Source organism: Atractosteus spatula, chromosome 24 (assembly GCF_055471065.1).
Source record: "Atractosteus spatula isolate fAtrSpa1 chromosome 24, fAtrSpa1.hap1, whole genome shotgun sequence".
NCBI lineage: Eukaryota > Metazoa > Chordata > Actinopteri > Semionotiformes > Lepisosteidae > Atractosteus > Atractosteus spatula.
In genome coordinates this window covers 13,787,619-13,815,055 of record NC_142729.1, presented here as the reverse complement: position 1 = coordinate 13,815,055, position 27,437 = coordinate 13,787,619, and the positions used below count along the sequence as shown (strand labels likewise).

The 27,437-nt window shown below is 49.1% G+C and overlaps 2 protein-coding genes across 7 annotated transcripts in view; one reads left to right on the top strand and one right to left on the bottom strand.

Annotated features, from left to right (window-relative positions):
- Window positions 1-17,619, top strand: part of ltbp3 (latent transforming growth factor beta binding protein 3) — a 111,244-nt gene extending 93,625 nt beyond the window's left edge. For 3 of the 6 annotated variants that reach the window (XM_088904733.1, XM_088904731.1, XM_088904728.1), the window contains 5 exons: window positions 3,043-3,171; window positions 11,032-11,193; window positions 12,083-12,172; window positions 12,811-12,942; window positions 13,918-17,619. In XM_088904733.1, coding sequence (XP_088760859.1) covers window positions 3,043-3,171; window positions 11,032-11,193; window positions 12,083-12,172; window positions 12,811-12,942; window positions 13,918-14,072 — 668 coding nt within the window. In that variant the 3' untranslated portion in view covers window positions 14,073-17,619. The remainder of the gene's footprint in view (window positions 1-3,042; window positions 3,172-11,031; window positions 11,194-12,082; window positions 12,173-12,810; window positions 12,943-13,917) is intronic. The other 3 variants (XM_088904734.1, XM_088904732.1, XM_088904729.1) reach the window with 2 other exon arrangements.
- A 3,109-nt stretch (window positions 17,620-20,728) lies between these two features.
- On the bottom strand, window positions 20,729-26,682 carry LOC148815946 (thiosulfate:glutathione sulfurtransferase-like). Its single transcript, XM_088904761.1, has 4 exons — window positions 26,462-26,682; window positions 24,327-24,452; window positions 22,638-22,800; window positions 20,729-21,958 (listed from the first exon to the last, which is right to left on the bottom strand). The coding sequence occupies exons 1-4, from the start codon at window positions 26,472-26,474 to the stop codon at window positions 21,904-21,906; spliced, it is 357 nt and encodes a 118-aa protein (XP_088760887.1). The 5' UTR covers window positions 26,475-26,682; the 3' UTR covers window positions 20,729-21,903.
- Between the last annotated feature and the right edge of the window lie 755 nt (window positions 26,683-27,437).

Here is a 27,437-nt window from a genome sequence, read left to right as displayed (position 1 = left end):
GAACCAAGCGCTGACGATCTGAAATCTGTGCCTTTCCTGAACGTGGTTTTCCACTGATCGCGGCTCCTGGTTTAGTAGCAGAGCCCACCCAGAGCCCCAGATCAGAGGGCGAACAGGGGTAAATTAATCCCTTAAACTACTGTAGGTACATGTTAGACCAGTCAGCCCCTTACAGCATAGACATTGCATATAACATACAATGATAAGCAAGTGTGAGGCACTTACTGTGGTTTTTCTTTTTTTAAGAACAAAAGAGGCCCAAATTAGGGAATTTAGGAACTGTAGAAACTTCTAATTGTTAAATATGTTCACTGATATTTAAATACGCACAGCAGTGAGCACCTCGCAGCTCTTCAGTCCCGGGTTCATTCTGTTCCGGACTGGGGCATCTTCCGTGTGGAGTTTGCATGTTCTTTTTTTTGGTGTTCCGTTGTTGGCTCGTCTTCCAATGGCATGTCTGGGTCTTTAAAATGTCCTAATGTGCTTGGGCGTGTGTGCATACCCTTTAAGAACTGATGGCCCGTCCAGGGATAGGCGTTGAGTCACTGCGACTCTTACCAGGAATAAGCAGATTTCACATAATGGGTAGACACCTTTTTGAATGTGTTTCTGGCCATGTACTGTTACTCTGGTATATTTTTTAATTGGTTTCAGCAAGGCTGTGATAAGAGCATAAAAAAGCTACAAATAAGAGGGGGCCAGGGTGTTCGTTTTAGTGACTTGGCCTGGTGCGTGTTCCAGACTCCCACTCCTCTTAGTGTAAAGGCTCCTGCCCCCTGTTCTCACTTTAAAGTGCACTGCTCTGTTGTTTCCGACTTGTGCCCTTGTTCTTCCTGCCTGGCCCCGTGATGAGCCAGGCAGAAATCGATCGTCGCGATCCTGCAAAAGATTCGGGGCGTCAGACAAGCAGAGGATCTCCTCAGTCGGGCTGACAGAGGGAGGTCACCCGTCAGCCAATAGTTATTAACAGCAAGATGAAAACAAGAGGGACAGGAGACCTCGAATTGCGCCGTCCCCGGTTTTGGCAGGTTCCGTTCAATTTCAAGCGATCCCTGTCTGATTGAAAGAGGCGAAAGGGGTTCTTTGAAAATATGAATATTGGTACGACCCCTGTGCTTGAATAATCCATGATGGGCGATTTACGAGGGAGGGCCGGGGAGGGGGGGAAGATCTAAGCTGGGGCAGTTCAGTCAGAGCAGAAGGATGAGATGATAACTGTCTCCCGAACGTTACAGGTAAGTGTGACTGACGCACACAGCTCAGCCGTGTCCCAACCACGAGGCAAATTCCGAATGTTGTCTGTAGTGTTGAGAGAAACAGGTTTCCACATCAAGAGCAGGGATCATACATTCCTCAGTCTTCCTTCCTTCCATAGTTCACACATATGGAAACTACAGTACATTACCTGCTACCATACGGATGGAATGACCGAGATAAAAACATCGAATTCACACGTGAAAAAACATTGCAATGCAGAAAATGCACTTCATTGGTAGAACGTGCATCCTGCACAGTGCCCAGATACTGGAAATCTGAATGCAATCTAAAATCCGTCTTTTGACGTTGTGGGAGTAACGTCAGTATACATTGAAATATAATGACAGATGTCTGAGATATAATGATATGCGTTTTAAAAATGCATATTTGTTGATGGTCATTAAAAATTTGTTAAATGTGTTCCAGTATGTGTTTTGGCCACTATTTGTATTGCAGGATGCAAACCGGATACCTCTTATTGATCTTTACACTGGCAAATGTTGCGCTTTTACCACAATTTTACCATACTCCTGCTGTGGATTCTAGGGGGTCTCTACTCTGTTTTCACTTGCTTACTATAGTACTGGCCCCCAGGAAATGATGATGGGAAAGCCGCAGAACTGTCACAACACAATGATCAGTTTACCAAGATATCTCTCGTCTGTCTTGAGAGAGATTGTCAGCATATACACATCTTTATCTGTCAGTTCTAAGTAGGCTAGGAGACTCTCGATAGCAGGTATCCTTGAAAATCAGATAGACAGAGGCCCCCTGACACTGTGTCTATCACAGAAGATAAGGAAAAGGCTTTATAGTGCTGTTTTTTGAAACCTGACACCAGTTCGGGCACTGTGGCTCAGGATCTGCACCTGTGGCTGGAAGGTTGCCAGTTCAGATCCCGCGGCCGGCAGAGGAATCCTACTCCATTGAGCAAGGAGCAAGGCCCTTCACCCCAACTGCTCCAGGGGCGCCGTATAAATGGCTGACCCTGTGCTCTGACCCCCAGCTTCTCTCTCCCTGTCTGTGTGTCTTATGGAGAGCAAGTTGGGGTCTGTTAAAAGACACATTCCTAATGCAAGACATTGTATATGGCCAATAAAGTGATCTATCTCTTGAGTTTGGACTTCAACCCTGCAGAGTGCAAAATCGTTGCGCAGAAAAGCACAGGTTTTGAGTAACTCAAAACGCACAGATTGTGACATGTGAGCAGTCTAGGAGTCTAGGAGACTAGGTGTGTATCAGGTGTTATACAGTATGTGGTCATGCTGCATCCATCTGCATCTGCATCCATCAAACCCCCAGAAATCAAAGAGCCTGTTGGTTTCTCTGTCCTTTTTATGACGTCACTTCGAGTCTCAGCATCAGCTCCCCCAAACTGCCTCCACCCAACGAGACCGCTCCGTCTTTCCACCCTGCACCGCCTGCAGTCATCAGCGCGATCAGTTGCCTGACTAACCAGCCGATCAGGGAGTCTGTGCTCGAGTGTTGTGCGCGCACATGCCTGTGTGGCGCGAGGAAGGGTTGTGTTTCAAACCCCTCCTTTGATTTCGCCCTGGGGGGCGAAACACATGCCTCTTTTGCTACCCCCCCACCCCTCTTCCACGTCCCCCATGTCCGGGGGGGGGGGGAGCTGGGGTTCAACCCAGGCGAGGCGGTCCTGCTTTTGCCTGTCCATGCCGCTTGTTGGGGCGAGACAGTGGGGAGAGAGAGAGAGAGACACCTGTGCGATGTACCAGGATTGTTTTTGCCTTGTGTAATCCCCATGTCTGTGGTGATCCCTTGCAGATGTGAATGAATGTCAGGACCCATCCTATTGTAAGAATGGAGTGTGTATCAATACGCCTGGTTCCTATCACTGCATCTGCACTCAGCCCTTCACCTTCAGCGCTGCGCTCAAACAGTGCGTCTATGACGGTGGGTATCAAACGCTGCTGAGCAACTTTAGCGTGAGGGCTAGCTGCTGCCAGGGTGGGAGTGGCGCTGGCCAGGCTGGGCCACGTACTGACTGCAGGAGGGGGGGGGGGTGCCCCCATTAGTGACGGGCCCAGGGGGTCGGGGCCGACCCTCGGCACAACAGAGCCTCCTTCAGGCCGCCGACTGGCCAGTAGGAAGCCATCAGCGTGGCGTCGCGTGCGTCCGGGAGGAGGTCGTCACCGGGAATCGAGATTGCGGGTTTCTCCCCCTCCCTTTCCCAATTCCCCAATCCCAAATTTCGGACGGGCTGCAGCTGCTTTTTGTGCGCCGTGTGCTTGTTCAGTTCTCAGGGAGGCAGGCGGTAAAACTTGAGTTTCGCCACTCGGAAGAGCGACATTTCATAGCTTGACAGAATCGCGGAAAGGAGGAAAGCGCAGTAAAACTCTGGAAAATCAACACCCCCCCATGAATATTTCCTGTGATTATAATAAGAATTGCTTACACTTATATAGCGCCTTTCTGGAGGCTCCACTCAGAGCTCTTTACAGGTCATGGGGATCCCCTCCACCACCAGCAGGGTGCAGCCCCACCTGGATGAGGCGCCAGTCTGCTCCCCACACACCAGCTCTCAGTGGGGAGGAGAGCAGAGTGATGGAGCCAGTTCAGAGAGGGGGGTTATTAGGAGGCCATGATGGGTAAAGGCCAGGGGGGAATTTGGCCAGGACACCGGGGTATCCGGGGCTACTTTTTTCGAGAAACGCCCTGGGGTTTTTAATGACCCCAGAGAGTCAGCACCTCGGTTTAGTGTCTCCATCTCTATAATGGGGCATTAGGACCCACATAGACCACAGGGTGAGCGCCCACTACTGGTCCCACTAACACCTCTTCCAGCAGCAACCTTGGTTTTTCCCAGGAGTCTCCCCTCCAGGTACTTGCCAGGCTCACTCCTGATGAGCTTCAGAAGTTTGCCAGATGTGAATTGCAGGGTGACATGGCTGCTGCTTGGTGTTCATGTGTGTGCAGTGCTGTCCAGTCCTTGTCACTTGTCAGGCTTGCTCCCACTGTGGAAGTGGGGTGGGGTGGAGGGGGTTGGAGCGCTGCAGGGTCAGCTGGCATTTGCCACAGTAACCAGCCACCCCTCTACGAGCCTGTCACACTGTACCGGTTACCATGGGAAGTGCAGTCCACCAGGAAACCTGCATCACCTGCAGGGTGATTTGCATCAACAGCCGCACCAGGTGGTGCAGAATGTCTAAGGTTTGCTGGGAAAGGGGTACAGAGGTGACCTCTATGACTGAGTCTGCTCTACGAGTGTCGCTCGAAGCCCCTCAATTTTATAATTCCCCCATCTCCTGTCTTGTACTTCCTCGGATTCCTGACAGCGGTTTGTTTTCTACCATGTCTTTTGGATCACCCCCTGCTCTGGTTTCTCTCTACACTAGTATCTCAGCTTAGACCCCGGCTTGCTGTACAGACTGTTTGTGCTTCGCTACAGTGTCCGTACCAGCTTTGACCACAGCCAGTTTCTGACCACAGACTCTGGATTTCTGTTTCGCCTGCTTTCCCTTGCTTGTGTCCATCTGGTATACCTGTCCCCTGCTCTTGGGTTCATTTTCCCAAAAAAATGGGCAGCAGCTTTGTTCCTGTGCGAGCGGAGCTTTCCTGCGTTTTCACTGTGGTTTTACCATGCTTTACTGCACTGCAATCCACCTTTACCATGGTACACCAGCAAACAAGTATAGAATCGACCCCCACCGAAGAACCCGTCGAGCATGCGTGTTTCTCAGCCTCCAAGCTGTTATCTCATCACGGAAAAGCCTCTGCTCGGATGCAGAGGGCAGAGGTGTGCGGGTTCGAACCCGTCCGACGCTGGCTAACTAATTTCCGACTGGAACACGAGATCTCCTATGCAACTGGGAACAAAGGGATGTCAGCCCCCATAATCTGGAATTCTGGGTGTCCGTCCTCCAGCTGACATGAAAGCCCTAAAGGAGAGGGTGTCTTGGTGTTGCCGTATCAAAATCAATATTGATATTGATATTCACCTGCTTTGATAGACATGACGAGGGTCAGCAGACACTGTAGCACATTATATATTATACAGCATATTATAGCATTGACTTTAATATTTGCAATGCTGTACTTCAGTGTTTTCACAGAATCTATACCATCGCATATTTAACCTCTAGTGTATCGCAAGCCTTATACTTTTGATTTCTCAGGAATTTCAAAGCGTTTATTACAAATACTAAAGGTTAGAACCTGTAAAAACTAAACTTGGGTCACGTAAATATCTGAAGTTAGAAGGAGAGGTAAAAGAAGGTAAGTTCTTGTTCAAAAGCCTTTGGTCATAAAACTGCATATGATTCACTGAAAGGGAATTCAGAACCCTGTACTCTACAGTATCTCTGGGCTTATGAAAACATGACTGCGATATCTACAATCCCCCATGAATATCTTTATATACTCTTTGGGGAATTAAAACCAAGGGGTTTTCTGATATTGTCTTAACTTTTTTGGCAAAATTATTTTACACCATCCATGTCTGTTACAATACTGTAGCAGTCCACCCCCTAGGCACTGCACTGCCCCTTGACCTTTCCCCTTTCACCTTTAGCCAGGCTAGCTCCCTCCTCTTCCTCGTCCTTCTTAAAGGGATGGAAAGTGGGGAAGGACCTTCTCTTCCTTCAATTCCTCATGTCTCTGTCTCTCTCTCTCTCGCACCTGATCTCCCGCTCTGTGGTCGGCTCGCCCGCTTGTGATCTTCCTGGGCAGGAAAGCTGAGAGAGCCTGGATCTGCTATTCCTGCCTGGCACTTCTGCACGCGCGGGCGCAGCTGGGATCAGTGCCCTGCGGCTTAATTCATTTAACAGCTTTTAATAACCCCCCTCCTGCCAGGCGCTTGACGCTGCTACGCTGCTTTCCGTTGAAGCGCCTTGTTCTCCTGCATCTGGAGGTGGATGAGCTCTGAAAAGATGTTACCCGGCAACCGTTGGTGGTGATGGCCTCGCAAAACGATTAACCGCGTACAGGCGCTCGCCCCGCTGCCCGTTAATAACATGACACGCATCCCTTTTTCTGAGTGGTGAACCGGGTTCAAAGTTTGTATTCTTTTCAACTAGACTCAGAGTAAGCCGAAAAAAACAAAGAAAATATCAGAGTGAATAGTGTAGGATACTCTATTACGCAGTACGAAAGGGCGGCACAATATAATATAATAGGAATATGATATTGCATAATATAAATTACTATAAAAAGTAATAACATAGGATACTGTTGTATACTATAGCATGTATTTATGTCTAAAATAATGTTGTTAATGATGTAATGCAAAGTTATAAACAATGTTGCATAACTTGATGTTTTGAGTTAGGACTGTCATGATTCAGGCTGTGGTCAGCACTATGATGTTGTTATTCATTCCAGTTGACAGCAGAACCTGGTTAATATTTCATCACGGTCTCGCCGTTAATGCTTCTAAGTTAGCGCTCCTTATAAGTAGGCCTGTCGGGACCGCATTTCCCAGAATCCTCTGGGGGCAGTAAGGCGCTGCTCTCCGTCACCTGATTGGTCGCCCAAAGACAATGGATCAGATGACTTTTTAAACAGATGACTGTTTAAAAAAAGCAGTTAGCAGAAGTTACCTGGCTCAGGCCTTGGTGCAGACAGGGGTTCCGCCCTCAGCCTCTCAAGACAGTAGGCATCCATTCACACGGACTGACACAGGACGCCTCTGCTTCCTGGTTTTTGAACCGTTACCTGACCAGTTGTCTTCCTGCAACTGGTCAGGTGACTTGAGAGCAGCAGCTCACTCCCCCAGAGGGTTCTGGGGAATGTGGTCCTGACAGGACTGTTCTCTCATAGTAGTTGTAAATTCCATTTGAAATCCCTGATTGAAAGTGTTGTCCTGTAGTCTATATTCCAAATTTTAGACTTTATAAAAACACTATATTAGGCAATACTACAGTATAGAATATATACTGGTCTGATGTTTGTATCTGGTGGACTTGTGAAGAGGCTGTATATTAGTTGAATGTACAGGGTAGTCAGAAAAATGCTCTGTTGACTGAATTATAAATTTGTATTTTGTGTAGACAGTGTACTCCGAATATTCATGTTGGGTACACCATTCTGCTTCTAGAAAACCCCTAATATCATCTCGGCTTACCTTCAGCATTGTGGCATTACTGATTCTAGTCGTTTAATACCTACCCAAAGCGATTCTTCTCTCATCTCCTCCACTTAAATTGATTTTCTGGAATGGTTTTAGCGCTTGTGCTCAATGGCCAAGTTCAGTTCCCCCCAAAAAAGATGTGAGTTAAAGAGGAACATTTTACTCTTCTCGTTCAAAGCTGAGATACAATAATAAGACCACATCATCAGCTCCTTAACATCTGTATATCTCATAAAATTAAAACACCCTGGAGATGCTTCTTAACAATATTATGACCCTTTGTATCTCAGCAGAGTGTTGTTATTACAGTTTGTAAAACTGTTACATCTTTTTTGTAAATTTCTAGCAAAAGATGAAGTGACCAGTTTACTGTTGACCTGAAAATATATATTTATAGGTTCTATATATATATATAGATCTATAATTAAAAATGTTTTCTGGTCACATGTGCTGGTATCTTAGGGATTTACATGGTAATGAAATGTGCACACAGAAAGTGTCGTTACGGAGCTCCTGTTAGGAGTCTGAGCAGTACCGTTCAATGTGAAGGAGAGGCGACAATCCTGCAGGCAGGTTTCAAGTTAAATACACAGTAGCTGTCAGTAGCAAGACTAGGAATAATACAAAACAGGAGTGTGTTCATCAGTGGAGTTCTTGTAACCATGCATCCATTTTCTAACTGCTCCATCCAATTCAGGATCACGTGGGAGCCGGAGTCTATCCCAGAATGCAATGGGCACAAGGCTGGATACACCTTGGACTGGACACCAGTCCATCACAGGGCACACACACACTCACACCAGGTCCAGTTTTCCCAGAAGCCAGTTACATCGACCAGTACGTCTTTGGACTGTGGGAGGAAACTGGAGCACCCAGAGAAAACCCATGCCAACGGGGGGGAACATGCAAACTCCACACAGATAGCACCCCAAGTCCAGACCTGAACCCAGGGCCCCAGCGCTGTAAGGCAGTAACACCTGCCACTGCACCTCCATACCCTCCCTTTCTGGGTACTGTTAACTGAAAATAGCAGCAAAGATGTGGGAAGAGGTCAAATAAGTCGATCTAAAGAACTATTACACCACAGGCAGAGGTGATGATGAGCACCAGTGATCCCCTATGGGTTGGAACAGGCCTGGCCAGCAGGACTTCTGAGCCTATGTAGGGCTCAGGGACAAAGTCCAAATGGACAGACGCAGTAGAGTGCTTGTTGGAAGAAATAATTGACCGGACTACTTTAATAAACATCAGACCCTAGATTGGGGTATATTAAGGAAAGCAGTGAAATTGTCTTCACATTGAAGGTTTTCGTAAGGGAGATCAGTAGGTCGCTTACTGTATCCACTAGCAACTCGATGAGCTCGGCAGGCCAGCTCTCTGTCTCTCATTTATAACCTCTTTATGTTTCCATGAACTGGGGGAAACGCCTAACTTAGCGCGTGTCATTTAACCTCACAGTTTAACACCATGGAAAGAGAGCACCCCTCTACATTCCAATCTGACTTGGCCGTGACTGTTTTCGGTATCAAAAACCAAGAATACTTATTGCATGCTCAAAAACTGCATGAGTGAGGCTGCAGTATTTGCGAAGACGAAGGTCAGCATTGGGTGAATAGGGTGGATAGTCTGTTGACTTCAGGATCTGTTGTTCCAGTGGAATGTGTGGGTTTTGTCGGCTATAAGGATCCGATCCCCAAATTGTCGGTTCGCCTGTTCCCCCCCAAAAAATGCTCTCATTCCTGGTGAAAGTCCCGGATGCCTAGGGCTTACGGCAGGCCGATACACCGATACCCCATACCGATGTACCACACACAAGCACACAGGGATAAATTCAGAGACGCCAGGTCTTTGGAAGGTGGGAGAAAGAGGAAGCAACCAGTTTGACTGTAATGGGCCTCAGCGCGCCTGAACCAGTTCCAGCAGTGACATCACATCTAGCAGTGACATCACATCACCCCCCCGCAATGTAGGCCATGTGGAAGATGTAGAACTCTCTCGTGGTGGAGGAGTTATCCCCTGTCCAGGGAGGGGCGCTGTGCTGTGAGCGATCAGGATTGAATCCCAATAGCAGGGGCAAGAACACGTGCACTCTTCACAAGAACATGGGACAGACCGTGCAGACTCCACCCAGAAGGTATCTCACTCCCAAATCAAACTCGGGACCCAGAAGCGATGAGGCAGTAAGCATTAATTCCCATGTGACAGTTTACTATTTAGAAATACGTCTACCATTTATCTGCATCGTGAAAACAAGAATGCAGGGCTGATTTTTAAGCATTTTTTTTCAATTCCTTAAGCCTAGCACAACAACACTTCCACACACTCCACCATTATTGAATTCCAGTGCGTTCCAGCAGTCTTTGGAGGGGTGCAGAAGGTAATTCAGGTACTTAAATAGATGCCTGCCTGCTCTCTCAGGGTGTTCTCTCCGGCTTCTGAACAGTGCTGTTCTCCTACATCTTCTGTATGCAAGTACTGTTGCAGCAGCTAAAAATGTCACCAGGTTTATCAAACAGGTATATGCGTGTGGATTTGCACACCAATCCTACACACTTGATTCAAATCCGAATGAAGGTCCCTATAGAAAGTCCAAGGCAGTATGCCGTACAAATCTAGCTAAAACGAATCAATGTCAGGTGTTAAAGGTCGTAGTGATGCAATCTCAGGAGATTTGAAATCCCTCGATTAATACAGAACATACCAGAGCACAAGAGCCCCGTTGGCCCTGTTTGGTTTCTCGCACGCGCCTGCTGGCTTCTGGGTGATTCGTCAATACAGGAATGTGCCGCAAACAGGTCAGAGATGACACCGCAGAGCGGACCTGTTCGGCTCGTCTCGCCAGCCTGGCCGCTGTACCGGACCGATCCAGAGGTCAAGAGCTGCCTCCGTCAGCAAAGGCTGGGCAGCAGGATCTGGGAGGGGAGGCGGGTGAGGGGGCTTGTTTCAGAGCTGATCCTGAAGGAGTCCGGGGTTCGAGAACGGATTCAGTGACGCCATCTGGCCTGGCCTGCTCCTCAGAGACGCGTTTTGAATAATAACAACACCAATATAGCACTTTACAGGTCATGGGGATCCCCCTCCACCACCAGCAGTGCGCAGCCCCACCTGGATGAGGCGCCAGTCCGCTCCCCACACCCCAGCTCTCAGTGGGGAGGAGAGCAGAGTGATGGAGCCAGTTCAGAGATGGGGGTTATTAGGAGGCCATGATGGGTAAAGGCCAGGGGGAAATTTGGCCAGGACACTGGGGTAACACCCCTACTCTTCTCGAGAAACACCCTGGGATTTTTAATCCGCACAGAGAGTCAGGACCTCAGTTTTACGTCTCATCCGGAGGACGGCGCCTTTTTACAATATAGTGTCCCCGTCATTATACTGGGGCATTAGGACCCACATAGACCGCAGGGTGAGCGCACCCTGCTGGCCCCACTAACACCTCTTCCAGCAGCAGCCTCAGCTTTCCCAGGAGTCTCCCTTCCAGGTACAGGCCAGGCTCACACCTGCTGAGTCTCCAGTGGGGCTGCCGGTGAAGCTAAGCAGGTGTTCAAGTTGACAAGCCGCCCCCAGAACACGCAGTAGCTCTTGACGCGAGCGTTCTTCCGCAGCGAGGGCATTCTGGGAAGGCGCTCCCAGACCTGTAAGGCGTCTCTGTGTCTCTTTCTCTCTCTCTCCCTCTCGTCCTCCACCAGACCGCACTGCTGCCCACAAGGACGTGTGCTTCCTGCAGGTGGACGAGGACCTGATCTGCAGCATGCCCCAGAACCGCCTGCGGGTCACCTACTCCGAGTGCTGCTGCCACTACGGCCGGGGCTGGGGTCCCGAGTGCCGCACCTGCCCCCAACGCAATTCAGGTACCCCCATCTGCTGCACCTTCGCCATGGTAGAGTTTCCAAGTACAGCAGACTCCCCCAGCAACCCAGGGTGCAGTCAAGCTATCACGATTCCCTGCCCTGCTGCTAGGGCTAGGGCTAGGGCTAAGGTTAGGGTTAGGATGAGGGTAACCTAACCTAGGCCCTGTGACACTAAACAAGCAGGCTTGTGAATTCAGCTCTTCTAAATCAGTAGAAATACTGCTCTTTTCTCCCAGGCGGTTTCAATGGCAAATACTGCTCACTGGTTAACCCTGCCTGCGGATCTCGCCGGAACATTTCTGCGGTGAAATGTCTGCTGCACAACCTGTACTTATTCGCTCGTACATCTCAGTGCATTAGTCATCACAGGGACTAGTGAGCAGGAAGGGCTGCTTCATGTCACAATTTGTGCAAACCCTCGACAACACGGAGACTCTCCAGCATTTTCCCAAAAGTATTTTGTGCCTAATTCGGAATGTTGTCAAATTTTGCGATACCGTCAGTGGATTTATTTTTGTCACCGAGATCCAATACCCGGTCTGAGAAATTGGGACTACGGTTCCCATTTTAAAAAAAAAATTATATATTTTTAAATTGTTACCGTATTGTTCGTAAGAAATGCGTACAGGCAGGCTAGAACTGTTACCCTGTGTTGCAAAATCAGTGCCGGTTCAAATCATGGATTCATGACCGGTCACCATCGTCAATGTGGTCCCCAGCACACATCGCATGATCGGAAAGCTGCTTGGTGTACCCGGGGGTGCAGTTTTCTGGTTTGCGCCCCCTCGCTCCCAGCATGCCTTTCTGTGTCTACGAATGTGCGAAGCCCGGACGATTCGTTTGCAAGGCGGACAGGGGGGCCAACCATCTCCCTTTCTGTCCTGGCCAGTTATCTTCAACCGGCTGTGCGAGCTGCACCTGGACACCGAGTCGGACGGGGAAGGCGAGTTCCTGGCTGCGTTCTCCAACTACAAGCCCGGTGAGCAGGCGCAGTCGGCCCCAGACGCCTCTGGGCTTGGTTACTGCACAGAACTGGGCGAACGGCCTGGGTGCTCCTGGATTCTGGGTCTCATCAAGTTAATGACCAGTTAAATCCCTCTAAAGCAGGGCTCTCCAGTCCTAGATCCCGCAGGGCCTTCTGGTTTTTATTTCAACCTGACTAGTCAATTAAAGAGTTATTTTTTAATATAGTATATATTATAGTATAGTAAATTGTAGTTTATTATAGTATAGTTAATACATATAGTCTTTTACTTCGTATGAAGTCAAGACATTGACTGTGTTAAAGGTACGAGAGAGTTCGGGACACCAGGGTCAGAATTGTACCTAGGTAGCATATTGCTATGTGGTCCCTCCCCCTAACTCTTGTTCTCATTTACTTGTGTCTTCCTGCCACCCCTCCCTTGCTCCATCTCATGTGCCCCTTTCTCCCTTCCCATCATCCCCCCCTCGTGCTGTGCCCCTTCCCATCATCCCTCTCTCCTCTCTGTTCCTATACGTCTCCCTCCTTTCTCCCCTCCCATCATCCCCCCTTGTGCCCTTTCCCATCGTCCCTTTCTCTCTCTCCACCGCCTGTTTCTCTTTGTCTCCTCCTCCTCCTCTGTCCCTCTCTCCCAGAAGGAGACAGTTCAGAAGAGGACTCGGACGAGTGCAGCTGTGCCAACGGGCGTTGCGTGCGCTCCTACCTGGGCACCATGTGTGAGTGCAACCCTGGCTTCAGGCTCGACCACACCAGGATGCGCTGCATCGGTAGGTACCCTACAGAACACCACCTCCAAATTCCTCTCTCCTTCCTCCCTTCCCATCATTCCCCCTCTTTCTGCGTCCTTTCCCATCATCCATCTCTCTTCTTCCTTCCTCCCTTCCCATCATTCCCCCTCTTGCTGCGTCCTTTCCCATCATCCATCTCTCTTCCTCCTTCCTCCCTTTCCATCATTCCCCCCCTTGCTGCGTCTTTTCCCATCAGCCATCTCTCTCTCCTCTCTTTTGGCTGTAGTGATGGCAGAACAGTGCTCCAGCATTTAAGAGACCTTCCACTGAAACAGGGGTCAGAGATCAGGGAGAGCAACTGGGCTGGATCCCCCACCACCCCAGGCTCTTCCAACACAAACAGCTGCTTAGTTTTGGATAAGTTTTGGACCAAAAAATGAACTTCCTTCCTGTTATTGTCCCAGATACCGAAATTTACTTTGCAGGCAGAATCAACAAAGCACGCAATACATTTAACACCACATGAACCCATTACCTAATAAGAGACATGCATTAGGAGATAAAATATAAATATAAATAAAATATGCAATGATTTTTTTTCTCCAAATAAAGCAGGTTAATGGCTGTGGGAATAAAAGATAACCTAGTTGTACTGCACTTGAATCGAAGTGGTCTAAATTGATAGATCTGGATGGAAGGTTTCGTGTAGTTCGAATTGATCTCTGCTGTGCAAGGTGATGACGGGCGGTGATTGTACTGGTCTTCTGCGCTGCTTGTTTCTGCCTTCTGTAGCTGTTTTGCACCAGCGATGGTGCTGGTCTTCACAGTCCTGCTCAGTCTGTTTTTACTGTGTTGCGTGTATTCAAGCTACCAAACCAGGCCCCCCCGCAGTGACTGTCGGGACGGGTTCAGTGGGGGCTCTGTAGGATAAAGTCAGGGTTGTGGGGACACACATTTTCCCTGACACGTGTTCTCCCCCCCCCCTCTATCTCTCTCTCTCTCTCCTCCCCCCAGACATCGATGAGTGCGCGGAGCTGAGCGCGCGGGCCTACCCCTGCCAGAACGGCCGCTGCGTCAACGTCCCGGGCTCCTACAAGTGCCTGTGCAAGCAGGGCTTCAGCCATGCCGCCAAGCCCAACGTCTGCGTGCGCCGCGGCCGGGCTCCCTAGCGCCCCCCGCTGGGCGCCTGCGCTCTCTCTCCCCCTCGCCCCCCCCGTCTCTCTCTGTCTCCATTCTCCCCAGCTCCCCTCTGCCTTCCCCCCACCCTTTCCCCCCCCCCCTCGAGGCTCGTCCAGCTCGCGGGTCTCCCAGCAGGTCATTGTCCTTCTGCTTCCAGTCATTTCCCAGCATTCCTGTGGCAGGGTGCCTCTGGGGCCCTGCCGAGACGAGGAGGAGGGGAGAGGTCACGGGCGACACAGATTCCCGGCTATCGTCGTGTCGGGGAGGGGGTGGGACCAGGGCAGAGACGCCGAAAAGCCCGCACACAGATTGTAGCATCCGCCCCAGGTACCTTATTTAAAATGGCCGACTCCCAGAAGGCACTGCCACCCGGCGTCCTGATTGGCCGCCCGTCCAGAAGGAGCCGTCAGCGGGGCGAGTCGACTCACACGTCCCCGCAATCCTGACTGAACTTGAGGCCTCTTCCTAAGGGGCTATTCTCCTATCGTCGCTTGGACGAGTGAAGCAAAACCGTCTAGACGCAGCGCAGACGTCTTGTACGACAGACACCAAAAACATGAATAAAACGCATTTCCCGGCCACGTCCGCCAATGCCAGGTGGCGGGACTCACGCTTTCCATTCAGTGCTTCCGTTAGCGGATTTCTCTTTCTGCTCGAGCTGAGAGACGCTGATAAAAGAGGGGGGCACCCCCCCCTCCCCCCCACAGTTCCCCCCCCTCCAAGACCAGTGCAGAGACTGAAACAAAGACCCCCAATAAAAAGGGCTGCTGATTTTCTTTCCCTTGGCAGAATAAGTTTGTTCCCCCCCCGCCTTGTGACCTTAAAACATCGAGGACCAAGATTGTTCCTTCGTGTGCCGGATGTTACCCGTAGGTGCCTTGTCTCGAAAGACTCTGAAATCCCGGGCCCCTAAGTTTCGGGAGATCCGCGCAGCTCCGGGGGCTCGGACCGACTTTTCAGATCGGCGGCGGCGGCGTCCCCCCCCCCCTCCCAGTACTGATGGACTGAAATCGCCCGATTCCTTCAAAACCCGGCCGCCGCGAGCACAGAGGTAAAAACGAACACAGCAGGTCCGGGCAGGTCGTAGCGCTGTCTCACTTTGAGACAAGAGCTGCCCTTTCCTGACTACCTGGTAAAAAAAATTGGACTGGAAGCTCGACTCCAGAGATGATGGTCCAGGTAAAAGAGAGAATTCCAAGTTTTCAGGAATTCTGGCGCGGGACGAGGGTCACAGGATGTCCTGACAGTTGGTCTACTAAGTCATCTTGAATCGCCTGTTTTATCGTCTCTCAACTGGGCGACACTTGTAAGTTAATCAAGGAAGCAGGTCACCGGTTTAATTAAAGGGAACTCGAGTCTAGCTGGAGGGATGCTGTATCTTCACTTTTGTTTTTTGGTGCCAAATGATCTTTTAAGTGCTTTATTTAAAAAAGAAATCACCTATTAAAAGGATCTTGGTTCAAGTGAACATGGTTTTTCGCCATCGCTGGATTCCAAGCAGTGAATTGGTGAAACTCTTCAGGACCGGGGATGAAGACCTGGCTTTAAGGCAAGACGTGTGATTTCACCTGAGACAAGAGCCCTCAAAAACCAAAAGAAATTTATTATACTTTACTAGCACTTAAAGAATGCCAGGGCGCTTGATAATTCAACACGTTGTTTCCTGTCTTTGGTACAACGAGAGTCACCCTTTGGGAACTGTGACCTCATGCTCACAGAGGCATCAGAAGTATGTGGACTTTGTGATTCTTACTTTCTGACAGATATGCATAGTTTTGAAAACCACTGAATTACTTATTTTCAGTTGGTTTTGTAACCTTTTTTTTTATTTCCAATAACTGATCCATGAAAAAAAAAATGTGTTGCAGTATTTAATCAGTTGAGCACAGGTGTCATGCTTTTTTAAAATATGAATTTCTTTCAGTCTGAGGTCAGCTTTGTAATACTTATTTCTCTCCTCTCAAACCACCCTGCAGTGGATTGCTGTAAAAGGCATTTTGGGGCAGTTGCTCTTTACACTGCAGTGCAGACATCCTAGACACAATCAGGAGTTCCAATGCGCAACACGAGCACCAACATTTCACTTAGAATAGGGGTGTCAGGACCTGCTCTAATTATTTAAAACAGGATAATGACAGTGCTCCTAACGAGGCTCGGAGGTGTACCAACGTCTACTGTAACCAACAGTGAAAGATCTTAAGAAACGAAAAAACCCTTTATTAGTTCAATGAAGTCCATAATGAGGTTAATGGATTGACTTACTGAGCTTGGACCATAAGATAAATAGATAAGATAAGATAGATAAGACTTTATTGATCCTGAAGGGAAATTGATGTGTTACAGCAGCCCAAGACAATCAAAAACAGACATCAGAATAGAGGAAAAATTATACAAAATAAATATAAAATAAATACATAGGTGTGTGGAAAATATGATGATCAAAGTCACTGTAAAAACAATAGAATATGTGCAAAGGTTTATACAGATTGATTGTCCAAAAATTACAATGGAACAACATGCTGTCCATAGACGAGCAAATGAAGGGCTAACAGTCCTAGCCTAGTCCTAGGGCAGCTTTATACACCCTGACAGCCGCCGGGAGGAAAGATCTGTGGAAACGTTCCCTTGAACACCGTAGCTGGAGAATCCATGCATAAAAGCAGAACACACCACACTCTCCAGGAACCAGCTTTGAGACTCAGTTGTGTTTTCAGTTATTCTAGCAATTTGGGATGTTATCCATGCAAGTGCACTCTGGTGAGGCTTCTAAACCTTTAATTTACTGTACATTGCAGTCGAGTCTTTGAATACTCAAGGTGAACTATACAGTACATATGCAGCCAATAGGAAGTATTGCAGTAGCTGTTCAATTGCATGAATCAACCAGGCCTAATTGACAGGCAATCCCTCATCATTAACATTTTTTTGCTCTTCTCTGCAGATCATGATAAAAGGCTGCTTTTTTGTACTGCAGGGTACAGATCCTTTGTAATCCACTGTAAGCTAAAAAAAATCGTGTTTAATTGCCCCTAACGGTAACAGATCCGGACTGTTTCCACACCAAGTTGGAAAAGTACTCAGCAGAAAGCCTGATGGAGAATAATATCTCTAGCTTTTGAACAACAGTGCCTGTCTCCTGGGTTGTTTTAACGCACAGCATGTGAAATAAGAGTCTCGTCTTTTTTCTTACTCCTTCTACTCTAGGGGAGAAGCCATAGGCAAGATGAAAAAGATCCTGTGAAAAGATGTCATTTCTCTTCTGTGTTCTCTTGCTAGATCTGCACCTTAAAAATCTGTAAAACTTGCTTTTAAAAAAAAAAACATTGTTAGCAGCCTAAAGCTGATCTGCACCTGTCACAGACAAAGTGAAATGCTGACTTTGGAAATAAAGGGCATTTTGAATATTTTTTATGCTGCATTTCTATATGGGATTCCTACTTTTTTTTTTACTGCTCCCTCTCGTTAAATCTTCAGTCTTATTATTGACTGTTAGACTTGCACTTTTCCACGTTTTTGCCAATAAAGTGTCAAAATACAGCCCGTGTCTTCTTGCAAGAGTCTGCCGTCAGTGTGTCGCTTAAAGTAACGTAAACAGAGCTAGAAGCACAGGAAATACAGTGCAGAACCTTGGAGCTACTGCATTAGTACAAGAGAAAGGACAAACCCGCAGCCCCACTGGAGACTCAGCAGGTGTGAGCCTGGTCAGTACCTGGAGGGGAGACTCCTGGGAAAGCTGAGGCTGCTGCTGGAAGAGGTGTTAGTGGGGCCAGCAGGGGGTGCTCACCCTGCGGTCTGTGTGGGTCCTAATGCCCCAGTATAGTGACGGGGGACACTAGACTGTAAACAGGCGCCGTCCTTCAGATGAGACGTAAAACCGAGGTCCTGACTCTCTGTGGTCATTAAAAATCCCAGGGCGTTTCTCGAGAAGAGTAGGGGTGTTACCCCGGTGTCCTGGCCAAATTTCCTCCCTGGCCTTTACCCGTCATGGACTCGTAATAACCCCCCTCTCTGAACTGGCTCCATCACTCTGCTCTCCTCCCCACTGAGAGCTGGTGTGTGGGGAGCGGACTGGCGCCTCATCCGGGTGGGGCTGCACACTGCTGGGGGGTGGAGGGGGATCCCCATGACCTGGAAAGAGCTCAGAGTGGAGGGTCCCGAAAGGCGCTATAGAAGTGTAAAATGATGAAGATGATTATAAATAAGAATTAATTGGCGAACGTTAATGTTGACGTGCGGGACTCAATCTCACATCCCAATAGCCTTCAAGCTGTAGCACTGGAGCATAAGGATGCCGGCTTTTAAAATCAAGCTGGGAACGGTGAAGTGTTGAGGTGTCATCGATAGCTCACCGGGGACACCAACATCCAAGGAGTGAGCGCGTGGAATTCTTGGTGCGATACTGTGCGACTGGCTTAACCTGCTTGGTCAACGGGCAGGCCTCCCGGCCATTGGAGGCTTGAACCCCACCCAGGAGGCATCAGCCCAGGGGCACCTGCAAGGCTGGAGGAGGGCCGCCTGAGACAAATGCGGGCAAACGCGAGACAATTGTGGCGCTGTGGCTTGTCGTGAAGGGTGCTGGTCTGCGGTCGGTGAGAGTCGGGGTTCACATCTCCCGAACGGACTGTGGTCGGCGAAGATCTTGGTTCAAATTGGCTATACATCTCTTTGGTGGCTCTGTGGTTAAGGATCTGTGCCTGCGACTGGAAGGTTGCCGGTTCAAATCCGGCAGCTGGCAGAGACATCCTACTCTGTTGGGCCCCTGAGCAAGGCCCTTCACCCCAGCTGCTCAAGGGGTGCTGTATAAATGACTAACCCTGCACTCTGACCCCCAGCTTCTCTCCCTGTCTGTGTGTCTCATGGAGAGCAAGCTGGAGTCTGTGAAAAGACGAATTCCTAATGCAAGACATTGTATAGGGACGATAAAGCAACATCATCATTATTATTAAATGCAAAGGCAGGTGTTTCTTGTCATTACAGAGAGCTTATTTCCGTAATGATGGCGATCTGGTACAGCTCTCTGACCACCTGCTACCTCCCGGGTGTGGCTGAAGACCACCTGACAGGGACCCAGACGCCTGTAGGACGAGGAAGCGTCAGGAAAGAGGGGTGTGGCAGCTGAAATCGAGCTCCCCCCCGTCTGTAAGAGCGCCCCCTAGGGACGACATCCGAGCAGGCAGGCTGCAGCACCATCAGAGTGGCAAAGGAGGAAGTTGGAGGGAAACATTTCATCTTGAGGAGAGGAGATCGTCTTATTGATCCGATCCCTTTCAACCAACTGCTGAAGGCAACGGACTTGATCGGATTTTAGTCAAACCCTTAGCTAGGGTTAGGATAATTAAAAAACATGGAGGATGTTTGATGGCATGGTTGTATTCTAGGACAGAAAGCATTTTTAGGAAAAGTGATATTTCAATATCATCTTCACAATTTGTTTCTTGCCCATATGGCTCTCTGCACTGCTTTGCCCTAAATGGGAATGATGACTTAAAAGCAAAAAAAAAAGGCTTCAGCTTTTCAAACTGTTGCGTTTGGCACGTAATGCACTGGCATTTTTAACTGTTACAGCTAATATGTATGGGCTATTCCTGACTCTTAACCTATTTAACCCTGAAACAATGCTCATGGAGAACACCGTTCAACACTGCACTTTCTAATGACAGAATACTCTTCAAAAAAATAAAAATTTAGCCCAGTTCAAGGCCTAAAGGCGATTTAAAAGAGAGAGCCAAAAGGGAAGGGTTTAAAATATTAGAAAAGGGCTACGTTAAAGAAAGGTGGCAGAGCTTGCGATGAACCGAGGGGGGCAGAGACGGGGGGAGGAAGGTTATACTTCAGAAGCAGAACCGTAAAGGAACAAAACAAATTCACCCACCCAAGACGCTTAAGTCCAAGCGGAGCGAAAGTTTGGACTAAACCTATGGAAGCCCTTTAGGGAGTAAAAAAAAAACGCGCTATGGTATCTCAGAATTGCCACTTAGTAACTCAGAATTGCGACTTAAAAACTCAGCATTACGACTTTATATCTCACATTGGCGACTTCGAAAAAGCCCACATTTCATTGTCCTCTTGTTATTGTAACGGATTCGGGTTCTAGAGCTGGTGCCCTCGCCTCTCCCACCCTACTTCGTGCCTCACTGCATGGGCTCGAACCCAGGTCTTGCCAGCTGAGCTAAAGAATTTACTAAGTCGCAATTCTGAGATACTAAGTCGCTTCCATACCTAAACGGCTCGAGCAGACTAATGAAGGAAAAAAAAAACTCGGGAAGAGAAAGCAGACAGCGCACCAGGACTCAAAGATCCAAAGAGGGGAAAACCTACCAAGGGGAAAAAAAAAAGATTATAGAGAACCAGCAGGAGAGAAAGACAGAAAAAAAAACGTCGCAACAGATCCGCCCCGACAGCAGCCACCAGCTCGGCTTTCCGACACGCCGCGCAGCGTCGGAGAAACACCGGATTGTGATCCAGGGGCGGTAGAGGGTGAAGGTGTTTTAAAAAGAGAGAGAAACCGTGCCAAGACCAAAGTAAAAACAGAAAACATGGCCGGCTTCTTCTCAACCACGACGGTGTCTCGTTTCTTTTCGGTATGGAATACAAAACGTTCGTTTTGTTTTGTCAAGCCCGTCGAACAAAAACAACCAACCAGATGTCCAGAACGGAAAATGGCTTTATTTCAGTTCCAGTTTAACAATCTAAAATAAGGACGTTTTAGCATCTCCAGACCTCGTGAACATACACACTGCTGTGCAGATGTCTGGGATATTTTGCATTTGGTAATTTCAGGCTTAAAGAGACTAAAACCGTGTCTTGGCTCTAGTTTCTCTTTGCTGTGAAGAATCATATTACATATAGATAAAATTTAAAGGCGACATTCCTGCTAGAAGCTAAGAGCTTCACAGCCTAATTGAAGACAACAGTGTTGACCGATCAGCAATATCGGAAGGCTCTGTAGTCAAAGCAACACGAATCTTCATCCTATTCCTTCCGGATACGGCGCTCAGGAAGTTCTTATACTGTACTTGTTAGGGCAGCTGTCCTGGGCTCGTTAATTACGGTTTCTCGTTAATTACTGAATGCGCTCGTGAATTCGGATTACACCCTGCCTCTGGTATCGCCTACTGCAATTTCATGCTTCATGCTAACAGACTGTCCTGACCTGTGTCTTTCCAGCCCAGCAAGAAGCCTTTTAAATTTTCTAAACGTGTAGAGAGGAGAGGACGCTGTTAATGAGGACACCCGCCTACGAGCCAATTAAATCAGAGGGTTAAACCCGGTGCGATCAGCCACTGCAACACTTTCTGCTGGCCGCTCATTAGTAGTGTATCTTGTGACCACGTCGTTAAGCAGTCTTGCCGAAGGGAATTTGAGATTTAACTTGATGACATTTGAAACCTAGTTTTCCCCACACCGAGCAGCAGTACTAGATCAGAGCTGTTCAAAATGCTAGAAAACTCGAGTGAAACTGTTACAGTAGGTACATTTTTGACGCTGAAAACGTGCATCTGCTATTGTGAATCAATCTATGAATTGGCTTCATCTGCTCTCCTCCCCACTGAGAGCTGGGGTGTGGGGAGCGGACTGGCGCCTCACCCAGGTGGGGGTACACACTGCTGGGGGTGGAGGGGATCCCCATGACCTGTAAAGCGCTTTGAGTGGAGTGTCCAGAAAAGCACTATATAAGTGTAAGCAATTATTAATTATTATTATTAGAGCTCTTCAAGGCATTTCCACAGCAGTGTGTGTGTTGATCACTTTTGCTAGGTTGCAAGTTCGGAATACGGAGATCCAGAAACCCGCCAGGTTTTTATAGCGATGCTGACAGCTTCAGCACCTCTCCTTCTCTGCCCACTCCTTATACCCGCCAGCATAATTCCGGGCCCTGAAAGTAACGAGAGAGAGAGAGAGAGAGAAAACGCCCTCAGTTACGAAGGACTCAAGAAGCAGCAGGAAAAAACACCAGGTGGCGTGCACTGTGATGCACTGGAGAGCAAGTTTCCCTTAAGAAACTTCAAATACCGTTTCCTCTCAAGATTATATCCTGGTTTCCCTGCCGAAGATGAACTGAATTAGTTTCATCACTACTTACATGACATAACTGCAATAACAACTTTCAGTCATCCCACGAGCTAAGCCTGAACTGACCCGATCGGTATTCTCAGTGTCCACCAGTAGGAGGCGCTCTTCCCAACACACCTACTGGTCATCCCCACCCTGGGAGAACCCTGATCTTTCCCGGGGGAAACTCTGAGGAGACCCCAGCTCCAACTCATAGACCAAAGCTGTCGGGAGTACTTCCTGGCGTCGACCAGTAGGAGGCGCCCTCTATCACCAACGACAGCAATTCCTCATCGACACCCTCTAATCCAGTGACAGGGTGCTGTCGGATGGGGTGATCCATCCCAGATGTGGCTTGCTAATCAATTAATAACCAAATCGAACCAACATGATTAATTAATCAGATAGAAGGAGCAAATTAGCGGCTCAGCAGCTGATTGTAAGGCCTGTACTGAAATAGCTTTAAGAGGCACAGGGCGAAATGGATCGCCAGGAAAGCATACTTCTCGAATCCGAGGGCGCGTGCTGTCTCTGTGGCCGTTGCTCCTCGGCGACCCATCTGACAGTGGAAGACGAGCTGAGGGGCGGCCGGGGGGGGCTTCTGCACGCCGTACTTGTCCTGGAAGGCCGCCGGGTCCAGGGCCAGCTCCCGCTCCACAGCGCCCACTACAGGGCGGGAGAGGAAACGCGCCACTGCATTACAAAGAGAACTGCAGAGCTGGGAGGTCAGACAGTCCCGGTACAGTACAGTCCCTGGTATCCGGAAGAAACGGGGACGAGGGTGGGGTTCCGGGTACGAGGCCTTTTTGGATAGACGAGATTAAAGCAAGCGGGCACGCAGTGAGGCCGAGCATAAGCTCAGGGCACCTTCACAGTGATAAAAACATGAAAGGAAGTCACGTGAGATCATAAGGGAATGGAAATATAGTCAAACAAAACCAAATTCCATTTATTTAATTAAATCATTGACTTTATATGTCATTTTAAGATCAGATCATTTTATCAGCCATATACAATTTCTTACATTAGGAATGTGTCTTTTCGCAGACCCCAGCTTGCTCTCCAGGAGACACACAGACAGCGAGAGAGAAGCTGGGGGTCAGAGAGCAGGGTCGGCCATTTATACAGCACCCCTGGAGCAGTTGGGGTGAAGGGCCTTGCTCAGGGGCCCAACGGAGTAGGATTCCTCTGCCAGCCACGGGATTTGAACTGGCAACCTCCCAGCCACAGGTGCAGATCCTGAGCCACAGAGCCACCACTCCACCCCAATTACTAATTTTATAAGTAATCAAATGTTAAATGAGTATTCATTATCCCCTGATGAAGCTTCAGTAACATCATAAATTAAGTGTGGGCACTTAAATATGAATTCACTTTTAATTTCAGTATCTAACCTAAAAGTTTTAAAAAAACAGTCCTTAACACTAGGTTTTTGCTCATTTATACTTAAGAGTCCTCAGGCTTCTGGGTGGAAAGTGAGCAAAACACTGCGATAGGTGCGGGACTTACATTATCGCTCAGATTTGAGTTTTTTATTGGTTATTGATTTCTTTGATCTTTCTTTGAAGGGAGTTGACAGTATATATGAAAGGCCCAGCTGTGCTCTAGCCTGTGAGAAACCCAGATGATGTTAGTCATGGTCTTCTGGCTCAGAATGTTACACATTTTTTTACAGAAAAAGGTCAAAAAACATAAATCCAGACCAGGGAGGGGGCTTTAAAACTCCTCTGTCCCGGCTGCTTTCTAAGAAATGGCTGGATGCCATCCATCGGTCAAGACAGGAGGCATCACTTTACACAAAGGGAGGTGGGGGTGTGGAACACGCTGCCCAGTCCTGTGGTTGAAGCCCCTACCCTGGCTGCTTTCAAGACACAGCTGGGTGAGATCCTCCAGTCGGGACAGGAGGCCCTTCTTTACACAAAGGGTGGTGGGGGTGGGGAACAAGCTGCCCAGCCCTGTGGTTGAAGCCCCTACCCTGGCTGCTCTCAAGACACAGCTGGGTGAGACCCTCCAGTCAGGACAGGAGGTCCTTCTTTACACAGAGGAAGGTGGGGGTGTGGAACAAGCTGCACAGCCAGGCTGTTGAAGCCGACACCCTGTTTATTGTTCAAGAATGGGCTCGATATGGCTGAATGCCCCCCCTCGTTAGGACCTGCCTTGTGTATTCAAGAGCCGGGCTGTAGGAGACTTACCGGGAATGTGGATAGAGCCTGGAATTTTCCCCTTGTCCACCTCCTCTTGGGTGCGCACGTCAACCAGCAGCAGGTCCGGGCTCTTCCCCAGGAGGGCCTTGAGCTCGGAATAGGAGATCACTTTGCCTGCAGGGACCACAGAGCAGGTGTGAGCCTGGTCAGTACCTGGAGGGGAGCCTCCTGGGAAAGCTGAGGCTGCTGCTGGAAGAGGTGTTAGTGGGGCCAGCAGGGGGCGCTCACCCTGCGGTCTGTGTGGGTCCTGATGCCCCAGTATAGTGACGGGGGACACTAGACTGTAAACAGGCGCCGTCCTTCGGATGAGACGTCAAACCGAGGTCCTGACTCTCTGTGGTCATTAAAAATCCCAGGGCGTTTCTCGAGAAGAGTAGGGGTGTCACCCCGGTGTCCTGGCCAAATTTCCCCCCTGGCCTTTACCCATCATGGCCTCCTAATAACTCCCCCTCTCTGAACTGGCTCCATCACTCTGCTCTCCTCCCCACTGAGAGCTGGGGTGTGGGGAGCGGACTGGCGCCTCACCCAGGTGGGGGTACACACTGGTGGTGGTGGAGGGGATCCCCATGACCTGTAAAGCGCTTTGAGTGGAGTGTCCAGAAAGGCGCTATATAAGTGTGAGCAATTATTATGATTATTATTATTATTACAAAACTAAATGATTACAAATTAAATAGAAAGAGAGTTGACAGGGTGGTTAGTCTTGTTGCCTTGCAGCACCTGGGCCCTGGGTTCCATTCGTGGGCATCTGTCTGGGTGGAGTTTGCACGTTCTGCCTATTTTTCCATGAGTTTCCTCCCACAGTGCAAAGACATGCTGGTGGTTTCATTAGTTTCTGGGAAAACTGGCCCTGGTGCGAGTGTCTCTGTGCGTCCTGTGATGGACTGGCGTCCCGTCCAGGGTGTACCCTGCCGTGTGCCCGTTGCTTGCTGGGATAAGATCCGGTTTCCCCGGCGCCCCTGACTTGCCAGAACCCGTTTGAAGCTGGATGGGTCCGTTTTTCCTCGTCATTGTGGTGGAACATGAACACCAGGGGGCGCTCGTCTCGGGTATAAAAATCACTACCGTCCCTAAATCTTTGAGGGCGTGATGCTACGACACACTGACAGAGCGGTGGTTTAAAACAACAGTTGTTAACCCTTGCAGCTTCCGCCTCGACTTACTGGGATATGCGAACATTATTAATAATATTAATAATAACAACTCATTTATGAAGACCACAATGATGCTCTTCTCTGAAAGGCGACCCACAACATACTGTACACGTTTGAATGTCGAGATGGAGACTGTGAATGTTAAGGTGAGCGAGAGCAGTACGTTTCGCGGTAGGATTGCCATTCGCAAGACTTCACCACACTGTCCTACACCTGAAGAAGGCTTCACAGCCGAAACGTTGCGATTTCTGTCTTCTCCTTTCAGCCGGGAATAAACCTATTACTCGCTCCTTTGCAGACTACGCCTGCTGACGCGGCTCCCCACCCGAGCTACTGTGCCACACCGTGTGTTGAAGTCAGGAAAGTGCTCAGTCGCTCCCAGCTGCACATTAATTCAACAGCCTACTGTCGGAACTAGCAGGGGACGGAAATACAGCCGCTCTGGACCCAGGTGGAAAATTTGAGTATTAAACCGCAAAACGAAACGGCCGATTCACCCACCTGCGGCGTTAAACACACAAATGCATATATACTTCAAGGTGGGTGGGAGTGATTTTTTGGTGAAAACGTCTGAACGGGCGATCGGTAGCGGTTGTTCAATTTGAATGAGATCAAATCATAGTCCGAGCGAGCCGTGTTCACAGCCGGCGCCTCTTGCAACATAGAACTCATCTTATATCGCGGAAATACACAACTCCGGGCCAAGTTGACACAAAAATGCTTAAGATTTGTTGCCTCCTATAGCGACTGCCTCAAGCGATCGGGCCAAAACCAAGCCATGTTCGCGCATATGTGGAATACAGGTCCGTCTGTCACAACTTCAGGGGTGAAACCCTCCCGTTTCGCTACAGATCGCTGTCTTAGCTTCCGCCTGCAGTGAGGGAAGCAGCGGTTCGGATGTGTGAAACTCCCCGCCCTCCCCGATAAGTCCGAAATGAGGACACCGGCGTCCAACAGGGCGAGGCTAACCTGGGTCCGACATCGCGTCCGCGGCGGGTTCAGCTCCAGCAGCGCCCGTGTGTGCAGCTAGAGAGACGGTGAAAGCTGGCTCTTGGTCGTTTTCACTTGTTGCTGCTCATCCAAATGCCCTGCGGACTCCCCTCTCTTGTTAAACCTTGGTAACTACGCAAACTCCTGCTACCGGTTGGGTTGGGAGCTCAGGAAAGCACAGCGGACGCAGGGGGTGGGACGTATCGCAATTCCTCGCAACGCAGTAGTTTTTTTTTAAAAAACATCGCTAACTCATACAGCGCAGCGGTATAGATACATTCCGGTGTTTCATTGCTAACGATCCCCTGCTTGTTGGCGCCCTGGGGGGCAACCTTGTTGTGAAAGGCGCTATAAAAAAATACATTGGAATATTGGTGCATGTAATGCGGTCTGTGTGGGTCTTAATGCCCCAGTATAGTGACGGGGACACTAGACTGTAAAACAGGCGCCGTCCTTCAGATGAGACGTAAAACCGAGGTCCTGACTGTCTGTGGTCATTAAAAATCCCAGGGTGTTTCTTGAAAAGAGTAGGGGTGTTACCCCGGTGTCCTGGCCAAATTCCCCCCCCCTGGCCTTTACCCATCATGGCCTCCTAATAACCCCCCTCTCTGAACTGGCTCCATCACTCTGCTCTCCTCCCCACTGAGAGCTGGGGTGTGGGGAGCGGACTGGCGCCTCATCCAGGTGGGGGTACACACTGGTGCTGGTGGAGGGGATCCCCATGACCTGTAAAGCGCTTTGAGTGGAGCGTCCAGAAAAGCGTTATATAAGTGTAAGCAATTAATATTATTGTTAATGTAGAGCTACATCAGGCTGTGACCGTCAGATCTGCGCTCCTGGTTACAGCGGCACCCTGAGGTAATATCGCTTAGGTACCTGATGAACACCGCCCTGAGGTGCACTGATGTACTGTAAAAATAGGCACCCTGCGCTCTAAAATATTACGAAGTATATT

Excerpts from the sequence above, each read along its gene's own strand:
- LOC148815946 (XM_088904761.1), bottom strand. Across the intron at positions 22,801-24,326 it reads AGGCTCTATCCACATTCCCG|TGGGCGCTGTGGAGCGGGAG; the intron begins GTAAGTCTCCTA and ends CCCGCCCTGTAG. Across the intron at positions 21,959-22,637 it reads CGCGCCCTCGGATTCGAGAA|GGCCCGGAATTATGCTGGCG; the intron begins GTATGCTTTCCT and ends CGTTACTTTCAG.